Source organism: Heloderma suspectum, chromosome 7 (assembly GCF_057233095.1).
Source record: "Heloderma suspectum isolate Gila_16-S chromosome 7, 16-S_ref, whole genome shotgun sequence".
In the NCBI taxonomy this organism is placed as follows: Eukaryota; Metazoa; Chordata; class Lepidosauria; order Squamata; family Helodermatidae; genus Heloderma; species Heloderma suspectum.
In genome coordinates this window covers 30,203,780-30,222,771 of record NC_139464.1, presented here as the reverse complement: position 1 = coordinate 30,222,771, position 18,992 = coordinate 30,203,780, and the positions used below count along the sequence as shown (strand labels likewise).

Sequence of the window (18,992 nt, the reverse complement as noted above, 5' to 3'; positions counted from 1 at the left end):
CTCTCAATTAATGGGCGACTTTCTGAGTCAATGTTTTGTTTGGATTGGAAATACGTTCCAGTGGACCCAAGAGATTTCTTGCTTAACCATTTTATGAATTGATTCTCATCTTGGAATTTGAATTTTTGCCATCTGTAACTGATGGCCCCTGGATTGCACAGCCCTCTAACAGCATCAGCGTTTATAACTAAAAGTGCTTCCGCAGCACAAATATAAGCACTCATTTAACTCTTGTGGATTTCCCCAAGGGATCTTGGAACTTCTAGTTTTATGAGTGTGATAAAGAACTTCTAAATTAGCTATTCACTCAAGATGATATCTGGTAGGCAAGGGATACCCCCCATGCACAGTGTCATGGAATTGGAAGGGTTGCCAACTTCTTTTCCTGATAGGGCTGCTATGACTTTAGCAACCATAGGGCAAGCAGAAATTCAGCAGGTGAAGCTTTTCCAAACATGCTGATGAAGTAATGGGAAAAGCTTCACCAGTTGACTTTCTGCATGTCCCATGCTTGTTGAATTCACAGAAGGCCTGGTAGAAAAATAATGGTAATCATAATCACATACGAAGAGCCGTGATGGATCAGACCAAGGGTCTATCTAGTCCAACATTCTGTTTACACAGTGACCAACCAGCTACCTCTGAGAAGCCCACAAGTAGGACATGAGTACAACAGCACCCTCCTGCCCATGTCCCCCAGCAACTGATGTACATAGGCATAGTGCCCCTACTGGCACTGTGTGAATATGCACAGTGCCAGTAACTATGCGCTGTGTGAATAAATATTTCTGTTTATCTGTCCTGAATCTCCTGCCAATCAGCTTCATGGGATGACCCCTTGGGTTCTAGTATTACTGGAGAGAGAGAAACATCTTATGGTCCAAACCATGAAGATAAACACATACACAGGTACCTATGAGGTAACAACCATTACAGAAAGATAGTGATATAATGTACCTTGAAATTGTAGGACACATTTCATTCATGAAATCCATACACATATTTTACCCACAAAGAAAATAGATCTATAGACGTGAAGCCTATAGATCAGGAGAACTGAGGAGTGGGGCCCCTCGTATTGTAAAGATGTGTACAGTTCCTGCAAGGGACATGACATGGACAAATGCTGGACTTTTGAAGGACATTAACAAGCACCCAGATTCAGTACTCTCTCTAGAGCATGTAGAAAACTGAATATGGGTGGAACCAGCCCATTTTTTCCTCATTGCCATGATGAGTCATTTCACAAAAGAAATGAAACCACACAGGCTGAAATAAATTACACATCATGATGACTTGCAGATTATTGTATTTGCCACTATAATGTATTGAAGTAAATATCATGCCCTTTATGGAGATAGTGCCATCTGCATTACCATGAACCTCACATCACTTCAATTAAATATTGCTAGACAGGGAAATACAATAGAGCAGCTTCCTCCAGCCTGGTACTCTCCAGATGTGTTGGGATTGCAACTCCCGTAATTCCTAGCCAGCATGACCGATGGCCATGCTGGCTGGGAATTATGGGAGTCGCAGCTCAACCAACACATCTGGAGGATGCCACGATGGGGAAAGCTGCACTAGAGAGTATAGAATCATAGGGTTGGAAGGGGCCTACAAGACCATTGAGTCCAACCCCCTGCTCAGTGCAGGAAGCCTGATTCCCAGGTGGTCCCCCATCCAAGCCCTAACCAGGGCTGACCCTGCTTAGCTTCTGAGATCAGTACATCTCGCATCCATGGTTATTCTGCGCTTTCAGTACTATTCTGCTCATTTTGTCCCCTGATGACATGAGTAGCTGGACTGTCCAGAATAGAATTTGAAATGGGAGTTGTCCATAGTTCAATATTAGAGCTCATTCCTTGATTGCAGAAGGTCTCAAGTTCATTTCCATGCTTCTCCAAGACTCCAACCATAAAAAGGGAGAGCTACTTCAGCTCTAGCACACTGCAGCCAGGAGGCCTCCTTGGCACTAAACCTGATGGTCTTTACAACACAAAGTGAATACTTTTTTATTTGCCCGGACTTTCCAGCATGTCATCTGAGCTGGATTTTAACCCAACAATTGTACTGGCTCTTCTCTTGATCTGCTTCATGTACTGAAAGTAGCTCCATGCATTTAACACATTTTATTTTGTTTAGTATGTTAAGGATTATTGTTAGCCACCCTGGGTGTTTTGTAGCTGAATGGAGGCATATAGCTCTGACTCAGTATAAGGCAGCTTCCTATGTTCTTGCATAAATAATGTTTATCATATATATAAAACAAGTGGGCCCTGCAACAAGAAGTTGCAGCATGGAATGTTCTTGTTCAATGTTCCCACAAGCCATGATCTCTACCATGATGTAAGGCCCCAGGCCTGAACCAAACTATTAGTAGTTTTAGAGGTGCTTAGATGCTCGCTGACTTTGGTCAGTTGGCAGGCTGTTTTCCCTAACAGGCCTCTTGATTTACCAGGATGACTCAAAGGGCTGATAGCAGTGGTCTCAAGCCATTCCATACTAATGAGTAGAGTGCTTAATCAAGATGTGCCTGGGAAGTGAAGTTTGTTTGTCTTAAAGCTGCAGGTGGCTGTGCTGAGAACCAAGTGCTGTTAGTCTATGCTGGGAATGAACGTTAGGGGGCACTTGCTGCTGTCATGCTGCCTCATTGCTAACATGTATGCTATAAAATCCATGTTCCCCCATGGTTCTAGGTTCAAAGAAGCTGTCTGATCCAACCATTGGGTACGCCTGTGTGCTATAAGTTACTCAATAAAGTACTCCTTGTAAGTAAACCTGGATCTGATTTATCACTATCTTGGCACCTCTAAATTGAGGTCAAAGCCCATGGCTGGGGCAATACACATGGTACTCTATTCCATTCCCCCTGGTTTTCTCCCCCCCCAAAGAAAAACCCCTAGTCAGCCAGCATTCTGTGACCACTGAGCATGATTAGATCTCATTGGGCTGTTTTTCCAGTGTGTATTCCCCCACCCCCAAGAATTTTGTCTCAAGAAAAAATGGTGCCTGGTGACATTTCCGTTTTGTGTGTGGATAGTGCCAGTTTGGCTACATAAGGATCCACACCAAGAGAATGAGTTCATTATTAGTAATATGCTAGGATAAAAAAAAAACCTCACACAGCAAGTCTTGGGAATAGGGATGGATGGGCACCCCCCCTTCCCAGTTTTGCCAGGTGCCCACCCAGCCCTTGCCCCTGTTTGCGTGTTGCCAGACCCATGCTTGCCCCCCCATGCTCTCTGAGCCACCCGTACTCACCCGGAAACCATCAGTGAGTGCTGTGAGGGCCATTTTACAAAAAAAAAGCATTTACTCCCCCCCCCCATAAAATGACACTTGCAGCACTTGCCGATGGCTCCCAGGCAAGTACAGTGCCTCGGTGAGCATGGGGGGGGGGCTAGCAGGGACAGGGTTAACAGGGGCAGGGCAACTGTTGCTAGCACAGGTGGCAGGGAGTGGAGTTTGTTGGATTTCAATCAAGACCCAGCTGAGCACCCATGCCATCCCTAGTTGGGAAAGGCATTTTCCTGAGATCTTGGGAAGCTGCTGTCCATCACAGTAGTCAATGCAGAGTGCGTTGAAGCCATAAAATGTTCAGGCCTACAGATTTCTATCCAGTGGGGTTCAGGCTAAGTTAGGAGTGGCCCAAATAACAGGCAGAGGTCCAAATACAGGCGTGCAGTCAGACAAGTGGGATCCGGCTACAGCAGGATTGGTCCAGATAATAGGCAAAGGTCAAAACACAGTAAATCAGCCAGATACATTACACAGGCCAGAAGTAGAGTCAATAGGGAGTCAAAAGGTCAGTAACATGGTGGAGCATCAATCACAGGGTAAGGTCTAGGAGGCATGGTAAGGTGCATGGGACCTGGAAGAATGGTGTTGTTCCAACACTGGCTGGGTCTACAGTGAAAGCTTTTAATCCCAAAGCCTGCTGAGCCCCACCCAGAGCTCAGCTGCAGTAATCAGAGCTCCCTGTTCAGATGTGTACTGCTGAGCAGTTGCTTTCTCCTGCAGAGTCCTTCTCTGCAAGTGAGCACTCCTTCTCACAGGGGCCCTACTGGCCTGTTGCTTGAGGCAACAATGCTCCTGGTAGCCAGGGGGTTGTTCGGCCTCAGAGGCAGATACCCCTCCTCCTCACAGGGATGGACCTGCAACCATCACCCCCAAGGGCCTAGGCTCCTGCTGGTCTGGTGGCACAACCAGTCTCTGAAGACTCCAGGTCCTCCTCTGAGGAGGACTCCTCCAGTGAGGCCATGACAGGCCCAAACAGCTTGTCTCAATATAAAGCAGCTTCACATATTCACGTATGGACAAAGAACAACTGTATTCAAGGACTCTTAGTTTTAGCAGACAGCAGCAGTAGGACATGAGCCTTCCTGAGAGATCACTGTAAACATCAAAGAAAGACTTGGGAATTGTAGTAAAATGCTTGCTAAAAAGAACTGTTCCAATTTAATGGGCTGGACTGAAGGTCTTGGATCTGGTGTGCGCTAAGAGAGATCAGCCCCAGGTAGCTTAGTTTTCATGTTTCTAATAGGAGTATGAGGGGAAAAAAATGGTTTAGCAGGTGCAGAATGTCATTCCTCTGTCAGTTTCCCACTAGGGATGTATGATAAATTTGTTTCCATTTATTTTAGACCAGAATTTATCCCATTTACACCTTCTGGACTCAAATGCAGACTCAAACACAATCTGCGGTCAAAGTCCATACATTTCCGTCCCTGCAGTGCGATTTGCAGACCAAATAACGTGTATTAAAAATGTGTATTTTTGAAAACTAGGCATGAAAAAGTGTGTACTTTTGAGACATGCACACAAACTCTCTTTAATCAAGGGAAGAAAAATGTGTGCTTTGCAGAAATGCGCACATACATTTGGAAAAGTGTGCACCGAAATTCATACATACTTTCACGTGAGCATCAAGAAAGAAAAAAAAGAGCTTGCAGCCTGAAATGGACACGAGTCAGAGCGAGCTTAGAGGTGGAATTCAGAGAACCTCAGCAAGCTTGAGTTCTGCTGATTTGCACGTCCATAGGTTCCACTGGTATATTCATTTTAGACCCTGGGGCATTAATGCTCTGAGCCAGCCAAGGTTTCTGGAAAAGCAGTCAGTGCTCTCGGTGGTGCGTGGTTTGGTCAGGGCCAGACCATGTCATCATAATCACAGAACCAAACAGGGCTGATTTAAAGGATAGGAAAAGAAGACGGGTTTTCAGCTGTGAGTAAGAGGTAAGTGCAACTTGGCCTTTCTCAGGCAAGGTATGTATATATGTGTGGAAACGGCATGATTATAACCCTATCCACACATACCATGGGTGATGTGGGAGCTGCTTCCCTTTAGCAAGATTCCACCCTGCTGTGGTATTTCCATGAACACTGGCTCTAGGTCTGGGGGAGAGGGTACGCGAAGTGTTCTGAGGTGGCAGCCCTCCTCTGTCAGGTGCTTTTTCTTTCTTTTTTTTAAGGGCACAGCCAAATGTGTACATTCCCCCATTGACTAAAGCATGAAAATGCCCCCCCCCCCCTGCATCTTAAAACGGCACATTTTCTAATGGACATATTTTACAAATGTGATTGCAAGCTTGGGAAAAGGTAAACTTTGCCTGAGAAATGCATGCGTGTGCACATTCAGCAGTGCAAACAGAGCACATTCTGATGTTTACGATCTGAAATGAAATTCTCATGCACCCCTCTTTTATCTTTAAACCAGACTTAGACAGGACAGCTGTTCAAATAGAGCACACCTTCAAACAGAGGATTGTCCTCTGGAAAATTGAACTCATGGCTCCCTGAAGCACCTGAGATGGCCTAAGTCAGGCCTTCCCCTCTGCAATATGATTTTCCATATCTATTGTCTACTTATCTGTGAACAGCCATAATCTGTTGGCTCTCTCTGGCTCTCTCTGGCTCTTCCCCCCCCCCCCCCGGCGTGTGCCTTCCCCCACCCCATTAAACAGTCTCTGTCCTTAGCAGAAAGGGTAAACACTGACAGCATCTTGGGAGGGAGAGAAAGGCAGGAGCAGGGCTGAAAAGCTGCCTCACCCCCTCCGAGGTCATTTCAGCTCTTGGAAAACCCCGAAGGTTCCACAATAAATGAGGCAGGAAAGGTGGGAGGTGTCTCAGTGTGTGTTTATAGATGTATGTCTAAAAACCTTTCTCTTGCTTTCCACTGAGCTGTGACCTGCTTTCTTCAGGAACTGCCTCCTATTTTCAGGGTGCCCCCCGCCCCGCCCAACTAGTCCCTGAAACAATCACTTGCATGCCAAGCGGAGCTGGCTGTGGAGCTAGGAGAGCTTCTGGTTGAACCACAGGGATGTCCCCCGCCTCCTGCCATGGTGGCTCTCAAGCCCTAATATCCTTTTGATTTTGATTTTAATTTTAAGTGGCAAGACGCACCTCGCAATGGCCATTGAGGGGGTGTTAAATCTATATGTGGGAGTAAATGGAGAAGGGTTTCCCCACACCCTCTTTCTTACTTATTGATTTTATTCCCATCATGGCTTGTTTTCACTATGGACTCCAGTGTTTTTTGGAGGGGAGGGGAGGTGGCTTGGGAAAGATGCCCTGACTAGGCCCATATCCACCCTTGCCGCAATCACCACCGGCGCTTTCTGTTCCCTCTAGGGTTGTGGGCCCCCTGACCCGCTCACTGGAACCCTGCCCACTGCTGGACCCGGCTTGCACTGGGACACGAGCCAGCTGCTCGCAGGGGCCCAGTGAGCGCTGCCGCCGCCACAAGCAACTGCACCCCTCTCTGCCGAGCTCCAGCAGAGAGGGATGCAGTTGCTCTTAGCAGCAGGATGGGAAGCGAGAGGGAAGCAGCACCGAGCACTGGCAGAGAGGGGCGCAGTTGGTCTGGGCGGTGGCAGTGACACAGAAGAGGGCCTCCCCTGCCACTGCCGCCACCCAGAGCAACTGCGCCTCTCTCTGCCAAGCAGTTGCTCTCGGAGGCAGGAGGGGAAGGCTTACCATCCGGCTGTCACCACTTGGGCAAGGAGTGGGGGCCGCTGCGCTTGCCCAACTCGGCATGGGCAAGAGCAGGAAGTCACGGACTGGTGTCCGGGGGCCAAATTGGTGGGAACCCCTCGAGCTCGAGCCCCCAAATGGATGCTCGCAACATCCCTAGTTCCCTCTCCCTGTGGGCCCAGACAGAACACACCACCACCTTGAGGGCGAGGGCAATATGAGCGCAGGCAGCTGCAGCTCCTTCTCCTCTCACCCTGTCACCAGTGGCTCTCTTGCTCGTTTGGGGAGGGCAGGTGAACAGGCAAGGAGAAACAGCAGCAGGGCAGGGGGTTGAGGTTGGAGACTTTGCAGCAGGCCCCCTCTTCGAGTGTGGACCTGGGCAGTTGCCTGACCATTCCAACCCCTGAAACTGTACCTGGTCTTTTGGCCCCAGTGATTCCTAAATGGCTCACCATGGGGAAATTCATGAACTAGATCATCAAGGGTTCTTGTGAGCCCCAAACACGCATGCATGGAGAGGAGGCTTCCCACTGCATGGCTGTGTGGTTCATGACTCTGGCTTCTCACTGTCTAATCTGCATCTGTGGGCAGCTGGCGATGCTGCTGGGTCTCTGCATAGATAGAGTCTGTATCGAGCGTGATGGAATCATTCAACCACTCCCCATGAGGAGGCGCAGCAGAATTACTCCCTCTCAGAGGAGTTTGCCTGTTGGATCTCTGCTTTCATCAAAGAAAGAGACATGCTCAGAACAGTGACTCATGCAGAAACATAGCCCTTGAACATCTTCCAGTGCTGGCCTGAAATGCCCCCCTTGTTCAGTTTCATTGCCACATCTGCAGGCCACAAAAGCGGGACACCATTTCAGCGATTTATGGGGTGGGTGAAAGTGGCCAGGAAGTGTTTTACCAGAACTCTTCAAAACTCCATCAGGCAGGCAGATGCCATTTTAGATTTCCCAGAATGCCCCATCTGTTGTCGTGACTGCCATTTCCCCCTCACATGCCCTCTGGAAGGGGACATTCTGGGAAATCTAAAATGGTGGCCACCAACCCGATGGCAGTTTTGAAGAACTCCCCTAAAACACTTTTTTCTTTCTTTCACTGGACTGTACTTTTGATCAGTGTTGACTCCGGGGGTGGCGGGTGGGGGGATGCTTGGGCACCCCCAGTCAATCCCCTTCCTAAGTTGGAAGAGACAGGACATCCACATAGAAATTTCTCTTTAGCTATTAGTAGTTGTGATGGTAGTAGTAGTTAGGGATGGCTGGGCAAACTTACCCTGGTCCACCTCATGCACCGCTCGACGGACCGCTGCCAGCCACCTGACAGTTACGCAACATTACTAGTTAGACGATTTACTCCTGTAATGTTGCATAAATGGGCTCATTTACAGCCGCCATTGACATAAAAATCCCCTTTACGTAAAAGAACGAGTGGCCATTTTCCACAAAATGCAGGGAGCAGGCAGCCTCATACCGCTCACTGGGCACTCACAGACCGGCTAGCACCTTCCGCCCCAGGCCGAACAGGTTCAGGCAGCCAGTGGGGTCCCCAGACTCCAGTTCAGGGGTCCGAGTGGGTGGAAGTCCATCGGACTCCCCCACCCCGCTGGATATCCTCAACTTCCCTATTATTATTAGTAGTAGTAGTAGTAGTAGTAGTAGTAGTAGTATTAACATTTATATCCCACCTTTCTTCCATTGTGGAACTCAAGGTGGCTACATGTGGTTCCCAGGTGGTGGTCTCCCCTCCAAGCACTGACCAGAACCAGACCTGCTTAGCTTCAGCAAGGTCACTCCCTCATGTACCTTCAGACTATGCCCTGGGACCTAGCAGTAGTAGCATTTTGTTTATTTCATTTCTTTCTATACTGCTCAACAGCTGAAACCTTCTGACTGGTTAGCCTCTACATGATCTTCCTGGATACTTTGTGCAAATTCAAAATGGTGTCACACTGGTTGTGTGGTGGTCACTCTACTGGTCTTTGGCCCCACCTTGCCATCCTCTGGAGCTGGCCCTGGTTCCCTGGCAGTTCTGACACCATCATTCTTCTTTTTCTGTTGACAGAACCCAAGAAAAAGAAAAAAGAAGGGAAGAAACAAGAGAAGACGCTGGAATAGGGAAGCTGTTCTGGGCTGCATGGGAATGGGACTTCCTCGAATGTAATCGGTTAACACATTTCATTGACACCTAGCCGTTTTATCCAGAAGTTATTTATAGCTTAATTGTACAATAGGAAGAAATAAACATACAAATACACCCTCTTTCTTCTTTTTTTTATTTTTTACTCTATTATAGCCTCCCCCAATCTGGCACCTTCCAGATGTCTTAGAATACAGCTACCATCAACCATACCCAGCATGCTGGCTGGGGACAATAGGAGTTGGAGTCCAACACCCCTGGAGAGCACCAGGTTGGCAGAGGCTGCTCTAGTATTTTAAATGTATACTCCTTAACAGCATTTGTAGAAGTCTGCAATAAAAGGCAGTAATGTCATTTAGTACATGAGTGCTATTGTATATTGGGAAGCATAGATTCATTCTGAATTCCCCTTTACCTCTCTCAGAATCCAATCTTTTAAGGCCTGGCTCTGCATGCTAAGGGCAGGGTTTGTGACCCACATGGAACTCCCAAGATGTATTCTATAAGGTTCTATGATGTCCTAATGGTCCGTCCGTCCATATGCTGTGCAGACTGGCCACTGTGTGTGTAAAACAGACTGAACTCCCCCACCTCCTTTTCTGTTTTATAATAGCAAGAGAGGGTCTCCATCCCCTGATTGTACCTGCACTGAAATAACTAACTTGGTTGTAATTTACACCTTTTAATAAAACAATTTAAGGCTCTAGTCCATAATGCTTTTTATGTGCTTCCTAACCTGAACACATTTCCCTTAATGGTAAGTATGAAAGTATGTTTGCTCCAAAGGTTTCTTATTCTGTTGCCACAAACTATGAAACCAAAATGGGCAGTGTATGTGTGGCCAGCCCCACCAGCCGTGGTCCATGTGCACCCAACCCCTCCAGCCCAGGGCCACGTGTGGCCGTGATTAGAGATGGATAGAGTCACCTCCGTCCGTGCTGCCACCTGTCCGCTGAACCCCTATGGCCGCCCACCCCTGCTCACCATGTGGTCTGTGGGTGCCCGGTGACTGCCCGATGGCAGCCCGTTCCCTCAGCGAGCTACCATTTTTGGTCAAAATGGCAGCTTGGGTTTTTCTGTAAATGTAATGTTATAAAAACGGCAGCCATGAAGGGGCCATTCATGCAATGTTACAGATGTAAATGGACCATTTACACCTGTAATTGTGTATAAAATGCACGACCTGCCCCTTCCAGAAACCAGTGTTTTCACATGTGTCGCAGCCTGCCCCTTCCAGAAACCAGTGTTTTCACATGTGTCGCGGCCTGCCCCTTCCAGAAACCAGTGTTTTCACATCTATCGTGGCCTGCCCCTTCCAGAAACCAGTGCTTTCACAAGTGTCGCGGCCTGCCCCCAGAAGCGCTATATATCATGGCCACTTGTGGACCTGGGCTGGTGTGGCTGGGTGCGCATGGACCAGGGCCTGATGGGGCTGGCCACACATGCGCCACCCTATTGGATACTACCAGTGCCAACTCCACCCCACCCCCCTCTTCGGCAACAGAAGTCCAGAGAGAAGGTTTCAGTAGTCATGGTGAAAGTTGACCAGTCTGGGGAACCCCTCTACCGCATGGCAGCCCCTCCACTCCCACCTCCAAGATGTTATACAGAGGGCCAGGAACTCTGCTGAATGGGATGGGCTATGCTGTAGGAAAAGGGGGATCCCCCAAAATAGAGCAGAGGCACCTTCCATATGAAGAGAGGAGCTTCCGAAAGGTGCATCTGCCCTGTCCCTTCTCCCCTTTTGTCTAATCTAGTGACAATAGGATGGAGAGCAGGTTCTCTGTAGCCCATAGCGCTCAGGGATGTTCTATGGGAGAAGGTTCATCATGGCTAACCACTGGTGAACGGATCCTTCATGAAATTGCCTAGTCCCTTTCAAAACCATCTAAGCCAGTGAGTAATCAGCACATTCAATTATTGTCTTTATTGTATTTGTATCAAAATTTGTGTTAGAGGCAAAAAAACTGAATGAAAACTTACATTTTTAAATCCCAACATACATTCTGGATCAGAAGTGTGTGTGTGTGTGTGTGTGTGTGTGTAATATATTGCTGTCTGAGCTATCATGATTAGTTGCCCTGAGAGAACTACCTTGTGTGTATTTATCTGTTCCCCCCAACCCCCCGGTCTGCTAGAATGGCCACTAGCCATTCCAAAACTTAATGGGCAACATAATAAGGAGTTTTCCCAGAGACCTGCAGTCTGGTTCCAAAGTGTCCTCTTCACTTTTCAGGGGTGTAAATATTAATGATCAGCAAAATGATTCCTTCTTCCTTGCAATATAAATTTGATTTCTTCTTAAGCAGATCCTTTTTAAGATATTCACATGGGGTAATCATGCTTTAGGCTGGTAGTGTCCTGTTCTGTTGGGTTTTTAATGGTGTTTAATGTTGGATGTTGCTCTTTACCATCACTCTATAATTTTATTGTATTGATTGTTTTCTTCCTGTGTTTGTTTTATTTTTTTATGAAGCAGAGATTTTTACTTAGTTTTGCATATCGTTCTGGGCTCCTGGTAGTCGGGGGTGTGATGTATACATCTATTAAATTAATGAATGAAGAATGGATGAATTAATGAATGCACATGGAATGGGGATGGTATCACAGTGGTGGATGCCATCCTACAGTAGAACATCTGTAGAGCCTTCTATGCATACAGCTCCCTGTGCAAGGCTTCTTTATACACATTTTAATTAGGGAACCCAGCCAGTCAGTGTGTGTGTGTGCGCGTGTGTGTGTGGGTTGTCTGGCTGATCACACAACACATTAATTCACACTCAGTGGTTAAGTGTGAGTTGTTGTTGAATTGTGAGCTGTTTGTTGAACTGTGTGTTAGCATGTTGTCTGAACCCAGGACATTTTCAGCATGGGTTCTCAAGGTGTCTTGTTAGAGAAAAATAAGCCACACCTCATGGTTAACAAGTCACCCTGAGGAAAATGTCCTGGGTTCAGACAACACGCTAACCCATGCTTCAACAAAAACTCATGGTTCAACAACAACCCACACTCAACCACTGAGTGTAGATTAGCATGTTGTGCAAACCCAGTCAGTAAGTTCGGGGCGGAGGGGAGGCTCTATGCATGTGGCACCATCGACAGTCTTTAAGATTTCAACTTCCACTTCCAGCCTCCAAACAAATCAATGTCAATGCATAATTTCTAGGAATGGCGGAGAAATCTGCCATGGACTCCAATGAGGCCGGATTCCTCAGAATCTGCCCCCCCCCCGGAGTCCATGGTGGAACGGACTGCCCCCCCCATGACGCCCAGTCAGGACAGACCCTACCTGGTGCCAGCCGGTCCGGGTCTGTCCTCTTCCTTCTGCAGCCAGCCGCTGCCAGGCTGTGGCCGCAAATGGCGTCTGGCATAGGGGACGCCATTTGCGTCCCTGCCCTTGGCCATGATTGGCTACGTAAATATTTACGTAGCCTATCACGGCAAAGAGCAGGGATGCAAATGGCATCCCCTACACTGGATGCCATTTGCGGCTGCAGCCGGGCAGTGGATGGAAGTCCGGCTGCGGGCAGCCCTGGCCGGCGGCTCTGCGGGCTTGCCGTGGAGCGGAACTGGCCCAGGAGTATTCTGGGGGGAGGGATGGATCACCTCCCCGCCAGCTGACCCCGGCGTGGAACAGTAAGTGGGGTTCGTACACTCCTAATAATTTCTCCGGCTTTTAAGGCTTGTGAATGTTCTTCACCTGAGAATGCCTCTGTAGCATTGGGCTAGTCTGCACCCGTAGACCTCGGAGAAATCCTTTAAGTGGCTGTCAGGCTCTGTTTCTGTTCACAAAAGCAACTTCCAGGGACATTTTGACTTTACACAGGCCAAGCCAGCTGAAGCTTCAAAGAGCAAGAAAGGTGCCCACTCAAGAAATCATGGTCCTGAAGGAAATGCTCTTGTGTGCCTGGCCTCATTCTGCCTAGAAGAAACAAATCCTGTCATCTCCAGCTTCATAGGCAGAATGCTGTTATTAGATCCAAGAAGCCCCCCTCCCCGCCGTAAGCACCTAGTGCTTTGTGCTTCTTCGAGGAAAGGTGATTTAACACTAAACAGTGGAAGCTTGCCAAGGAAATCAGTTCAGGAACATCACATGGACCTGAGGGGTTCCCTGTAATATGAAAGATCTCATTGCTGTGCAGTGTCTCTGGCAACCATTTCTCCACAGAGGGGGAAAAAAATGTTCTTTGCATTTATAGAACCACTAGCGAACGGACCTGGCTTTGCACAGGTGGGGATAGCCCTTAGTGAAGTTTTAAAGCAAACTTACACAGCAGTCAGAGCTGGACACATTAGGCAGGTTTGCATGATCATTTCAGCCACAATGGCTTAAATAAGCCACTGCAGTTTGCGCCATGTGACAGGCACCCATGGGAGCCTATTGTGGAACCCAACCCCCGCTCATAGGTTGTTGTGTCATCTGAACCTGGTAGGGCCCAGTTATTGGTGTGGTTAAAAAACCACCTGGACCATGGGCTGTTTTAGGGGGGGTTGGGTTATGGAAGGAGACCATGGGAGCCTGGCACATGCTGAAAGCCCTGGTGGCTTATTTAAGTCACCATGGCTGAAAATGATCATGTGGCCCAGGTCATAGTGCCTGCCCTGTCTGAGTGAAACCACAGCTGCTGTCATGTCTAGGCATGGCCCCTACCGTGATCCACCTCTACCATGATGCACCTCTACCATGATGCACCTCTATAGCCTCTCAAGGGAGGGGTCTATCCACCCCATTCCCCTGAGGGGCTGACTGTCCCACAACAGCAGGGAATGGGCAGCCATATAACTCAATTCCTCAGCCTACTAATCTCACCTCGCTTTGAACGGTATCCACTGCGAAGCTATGCACTGGTTAGGGAAGTCTGTCCCTAGTGACTAGAAATGTTACTGCAGGCTTAAAACACATGGACACATTTAAGGGAGCAATCCTGTTGAGATCGATGGTCACCTCCGATCCTGGGGGCGACCGCCTATCCAGTGCAGGGCGGGAGGAGTGGTGAGGAGTGCATCTCCTCCATTTTCCCGCCTCCCTGCTTTTGCAGCTAGACAGCCAATTTCAGCTGTCTAACCACTGGGCCTCAGAGTGCAGGAAGGGGTGGCTGGACAACACATAGGAAGTGTCATACTGGCACTTCCAACTTTGCTGCCCCGCCCCAGGAAGCACCCCATTTCCCCCACTCTGCACAGCTCTTATGAGCACAGAGCGCAGTGATGATCCATGCTTCCTACGAGGTGGCACGGCAGGGGGTGGAGGTCGGTTCTCCGGGAACTGACCGCCCTATGGCCAACTACCAGCTGACTAGTGGCCACAGGGTTGAGCCCTAAATTAATTAAAATTAATGAATATATTTAAAAAGTAAAATAACCTTGAGGACCACACTCCTAGGGTCCCCTTAGTATGCATGCCAAGTTTCAGGTGTCTTGGTTTCACGGTCTTGACGGTACATCACTGATGGACACAGACACATACACAGACCCCCACATGAACACACACACACACACACACACACACACACATCCTCTTTTATTATTATAGATTTTGTCTTCTGGCTGGCCAAGGCATTTTGGTGGCCCAAACAGCTGCACTGTGCAATCAAAGGGCCAACGTAAATATGATGTTAAATGTTTCTTCACATTTAACATGCAGATTCCTTAAAATCAGGGATGGGCAATGTTTGGTCTTTCAGATGTTGTTGGAATGCAACCCCAATCAGCCTTAGCCAGTTTTGCCAATGGTGAGAGATTATGAGGGCTGTATTCCGCCAACATCTGGAGGGCCAAAAATTGTGCACTTCTGTTTAAAATACAAATAGCAGCTGAATAGGAGGGGGGCTGATAATGAAAATACGCATTTAATGCCACACTGTGTTTGTCCCTGAGTTCAGTGAGGTTTGCCACCCACTAAATGGGTTGGATCCAGATTTGGGCAGAAGCAGCTGGGTTAGTGGAAGTGGACTACTCACAGTAGCCCCTCCTTCCTGTGAAAACGATACACATAGGGCCAGGGGATTCTGCTGAATGGGTGAGCTGTGGTGTGGAGGAGAGTGTCAGGAATGAATCTGAGCATTCAGGGATTGCTAGCAGCTCAGACTCAGAATGGGAATAGCCAGAACGGGGGGAGGCTCCCACTTTAGTGAGCTCAGATATGGGAAGGCCTTCTTCCCAAGACTTTGACTCACAAATGGCTCAGCCTGAAGCCCCCCCCTTTCCTCCTCCATGAGAACCCAGGTCACGGGGGAGGAGGAAATGAGGGGCGTGACTTGAGGGATGCTAGGATCCATCACAGAGTGAGCAGGAAAAGTTATAGGTGGAGCTCAGGCATTCCACCAGGTTGTCTACGCATGAAAGCCTACATAGGACATAGGAGGGAGCCACCCTAAGGGAGGGCATTCCTGCGAAGCAAGTCTGGCCAAGAAGTTCTTGCCTCGACTGTCAGCAACTTCTGTAACTTCCACTTATTCCTCCTTATTGATATTCATAATTGTGTGGAGTAGCTGGTTCCTTTGTAGCCTGAAAGTTTCCTAGAATTTGCATTTGTAAGGAACCTGGTCGTTACCTAATAAAGTAGTGAGCCTGAGGCCTGGTATCTTGGAGTGTGTTGATTGCCAAGGGGGAGGACAAAGGAACGTGACACCCAAAACCAGGTGGAGGCATCTTCTATTAGTTGAACCCTTCTGTCCATGGAAGGCAGATCCTGGATCCAACCCAATTTGTACAGGGGCACTGCCTAGGTGATGTGCTGTAGCTTTAAGGCAGGGTCAGGTGGGGGAGCAGAACCTCTTTCAGCCCAAGGGCCAGGTTCCATCTCAAAGAAGCTCTTGGGGAGGTGTGCATTCCAGTGGTGGGCGGGGCCAAAGGCAAATGGGGAGGGCCCAAAATACCAGCTTCTTTTAGCTTAAAGCCCTCACAGCCAGTAACTAAGCCCTAGGAGAGGCATTTCAACCTTTTAGAATGGGGAAAAAACTGCACACAGTCCAGGAAACCACTAAGCCATCAGTAATTTGGGGAAAGGTGGTGGGCCCAGAGGAAGGGGACATGGCAGAGAGCTGGATTGGGACCCTTGGAGGGCCAGATTTGGCTCCCAAGCTTGAGGTTCTGTACCTCTGCTTTAAGGAAAGGTCAGGACTGCTGTGCTGAGGAGGAAGACAAGAACGGGTCTTCTTGTTCATCATCATAATTAGCAACAACATCTCTTTCTCCTCCTGGGAGGATATATGACAATGAAAGAAAACCCATCCATGCAAGTTCCCAGTGCTTATAGTGAGCAATGGTGTAGTGGAGATCAATCACAGTGCAGCACAGCCCTGGGACTTCCCTTTTTCAGAGCAGGAGCAGAGCATCATCTGCCAGAACTCCAGGGTGACTGATGCATCCTTTTTCCTCCATTTTTCTCAAGGTGAGATACACTGATGGATTGATTGTGTTTCTATGTCACCTTTCTAGAACTAACCAGGGAAGTTATAAAAAATTCAGAAAACATGGGTGTGGGGCACCACATTTTACCCTCATAATAATCTATGAGGTAGGCTAGGTTCAGACATTGACTAGCCCAAGGTCAACCTGTGACCTCCATGGCTGATCAGAGATGTGAATCCAAGTATCCCCAGCCCAAGTCCATCATATTAGCCACCACACTACTCTTTGCCTGTTCACTATTCTAGGACTGTTGGCTGATCCTAATAAGTTGGGTATTATGCTATGACAGGGTGACCATGTGTCCTTTTTCACAGAGGACAGTACTCTGTTCCAAGGGCTTCCAAAGGACTGTCCTCTATTTTGAAGGTGTCTTTTATCTGAAGGACTGTAGAGTCCAAGTCTGATTTAAAGATAAAGAACCATCAGAAGGAAGAGTTGGGCCTTGAAGATGCACATCAACAGCACCTGGACAGCAGATAAAGCAGGTACACATAGGTCTCCTGGTCACAGTCTTCCTCAGTATGGTATACAGTATGGTACTGTATTTCTATTTAAATTCCAATAATAATGGCCTAATGTAGAACTATACATATAAATTAGCACATACAAAAGTTATGCAGAGTTGTGTCATCATTCATTCATTCATTCATTACATTTATATCCCACCTTTTTCCCTCTAGGAACCCAAGGTGGTGTACGTAATCCTCCTCCTCTCCATTTTATCCTCACAACAACAATCCTGTGAGGTAGGCTGGGCTGAGAGTCTGTGCCTGGCCCAAAGCCGCCCAGTTTTGTCCTCTGTTTTGGTGATGCTTGTGCTCCCTTTTGATGATTCACAAGCAGCCAACCTAGCTGTGCACAGCTGCCCTGACGTTTATATATAGTGAGAGAGCGGGGGGATCAAAACAGCTGCCTACATTTTTGGCCCGTCCTTGGGGCTTGGCTCTATGAGGCCTGTCATGATGAGCTCCTGCACTTCAGAATTCACCCTTATGCCACCGGTGTCTGCTAGCAGAAGTTTGCTCCTGCCCAGTTTTAAAACTATTATGATATTTTCTACCACGAACGTATTTAGCAAAAGCTGTCTTGTTTTTTCAAAGCTGGAAGTTTTGAAAAGCAGCGATGCCTTAGCTGGGACTCCTTCTGTGCCCCAGAGGCCAACCAGGCTGTCTCTCAACCTGAATGCTCGCAGGATCCCAGGAACACCCCGCAGCTCTGATTTTCCAGTTTGCTCCGTTTGCTGCTCTCCTGCTATCGTCAGCCACGGCTCTTGCTGCCATTTCTGATGCACAGCCTTGGGGCCAGAGTGAGGCAGTGAAGCTGCACGGGCTCCTGTGATAAGGAACGTTTTGTCAGTGGGTATATTAGTGTGTGGCCTGAGCACCATCACTGCTACCTACTTGCTTGTCAGTGCAGCGTCCTAAATAAGCAGGTCTTTTGGCCTGCCAAGAGGGGAATGAATGGCTGGTCTATTTTGCTCTAGAATAGCATATGGCAATGAGAGAAATCATTCTGCAGTCCCTAAGCAGGGATAAGGATTGCTAAAGGACAGAGAAAACAAGGGGGGACTAATAAAGGAAGACTTCAGAACACATAGTATGATTTATGACATGTCTATACCGCCCAATAGATGACACTCTTATTTATATGTACGTATGTATGCATCCTTTCCTGTTGTATCCCACCTGACTCTCACTAGGCAATTGTTTTACAAACCCATAAGGACAATGGGTTAGATCCAAATTTAGTCATACTTAGAGTAGACCTATTGAACTGAATGGGACAAGTTAGTCATGGCTAATTTAATTCCCACTGAGTTTTAGGGGTCTTCTCTAAATATGACTAAGTCTGGATTCACCCCAATATGCACAAACATGAAGGCATAAAAATAAAGACAGATAAAAATGGCAGGTCCTCCTGGGATGACATCATAACAAGGCCATGTGACATCATAACACGCCTGTGTGACAACCCTGACAAGCCCATGTGTCACAACAAGCCCATGACAAGCCCTGACAAGCCCATGACAAGCCCATGACTGTGACAAGCCCATATGACATCACAATGAGTCCACATGACAACTCTCAGTGTCAGGACTCTGGAGTGTTGCCTGTGGTGTATGTTCACTAGTGTTGTCCCATGTGAAGAGCAAACTAGGATCTGAACAGGGAACATTGTCCTGACTCTAAATCAATTTCAATTGCCTTAGCGATGTCATCAAATCTTGGTGATGTGAGCTATATCTGATTGGCTACCTAGAATTGTGACATCATTACATTAATTGCAGGATTCCTGATAGGCTGCAATCACACTAGGGAGAAGAAAGAAGCCCTAGCCAGAAGGGTAGGGAATGATACTGAAGCAGCAGCAGAGAATGGAAACAATGGCAGGGAATAGCTTTGATAAAAAAGATGAACATTCAGATATGTCAGGAGTCTCAGGGGAGAAAATATATATCTCCC

The 18,992-nt window shown here is 47.8% G+C and overlaps 1 protein-coding gene across 1 annotated transcript in view; it reads left to right on the top strand.

Annotated features, from left to right (window-relative positions):
* The window catches only part of PTN (pleiotrophin), a 165,170-nt gene extending 155,341 nt beyond the window's left edge, over positions 1-9,829 (top strand). Inside the window, exon 5 of the mRNA XM_084809471.1 lies at positions 9,043-9,829. Within this exon, the coding sequence (XP_084665597.1) occupies positions 9,043-9,095 (53 nt within the window). The 3' untranslated portion in view covers positions 9,096-9,829. The remainder of the gene's footprint in view (positions 1-9,042) is intronic.
* The last annotated feature ends 9,163 nt before the right edge of the window (positions 9,830-18,992 follow it).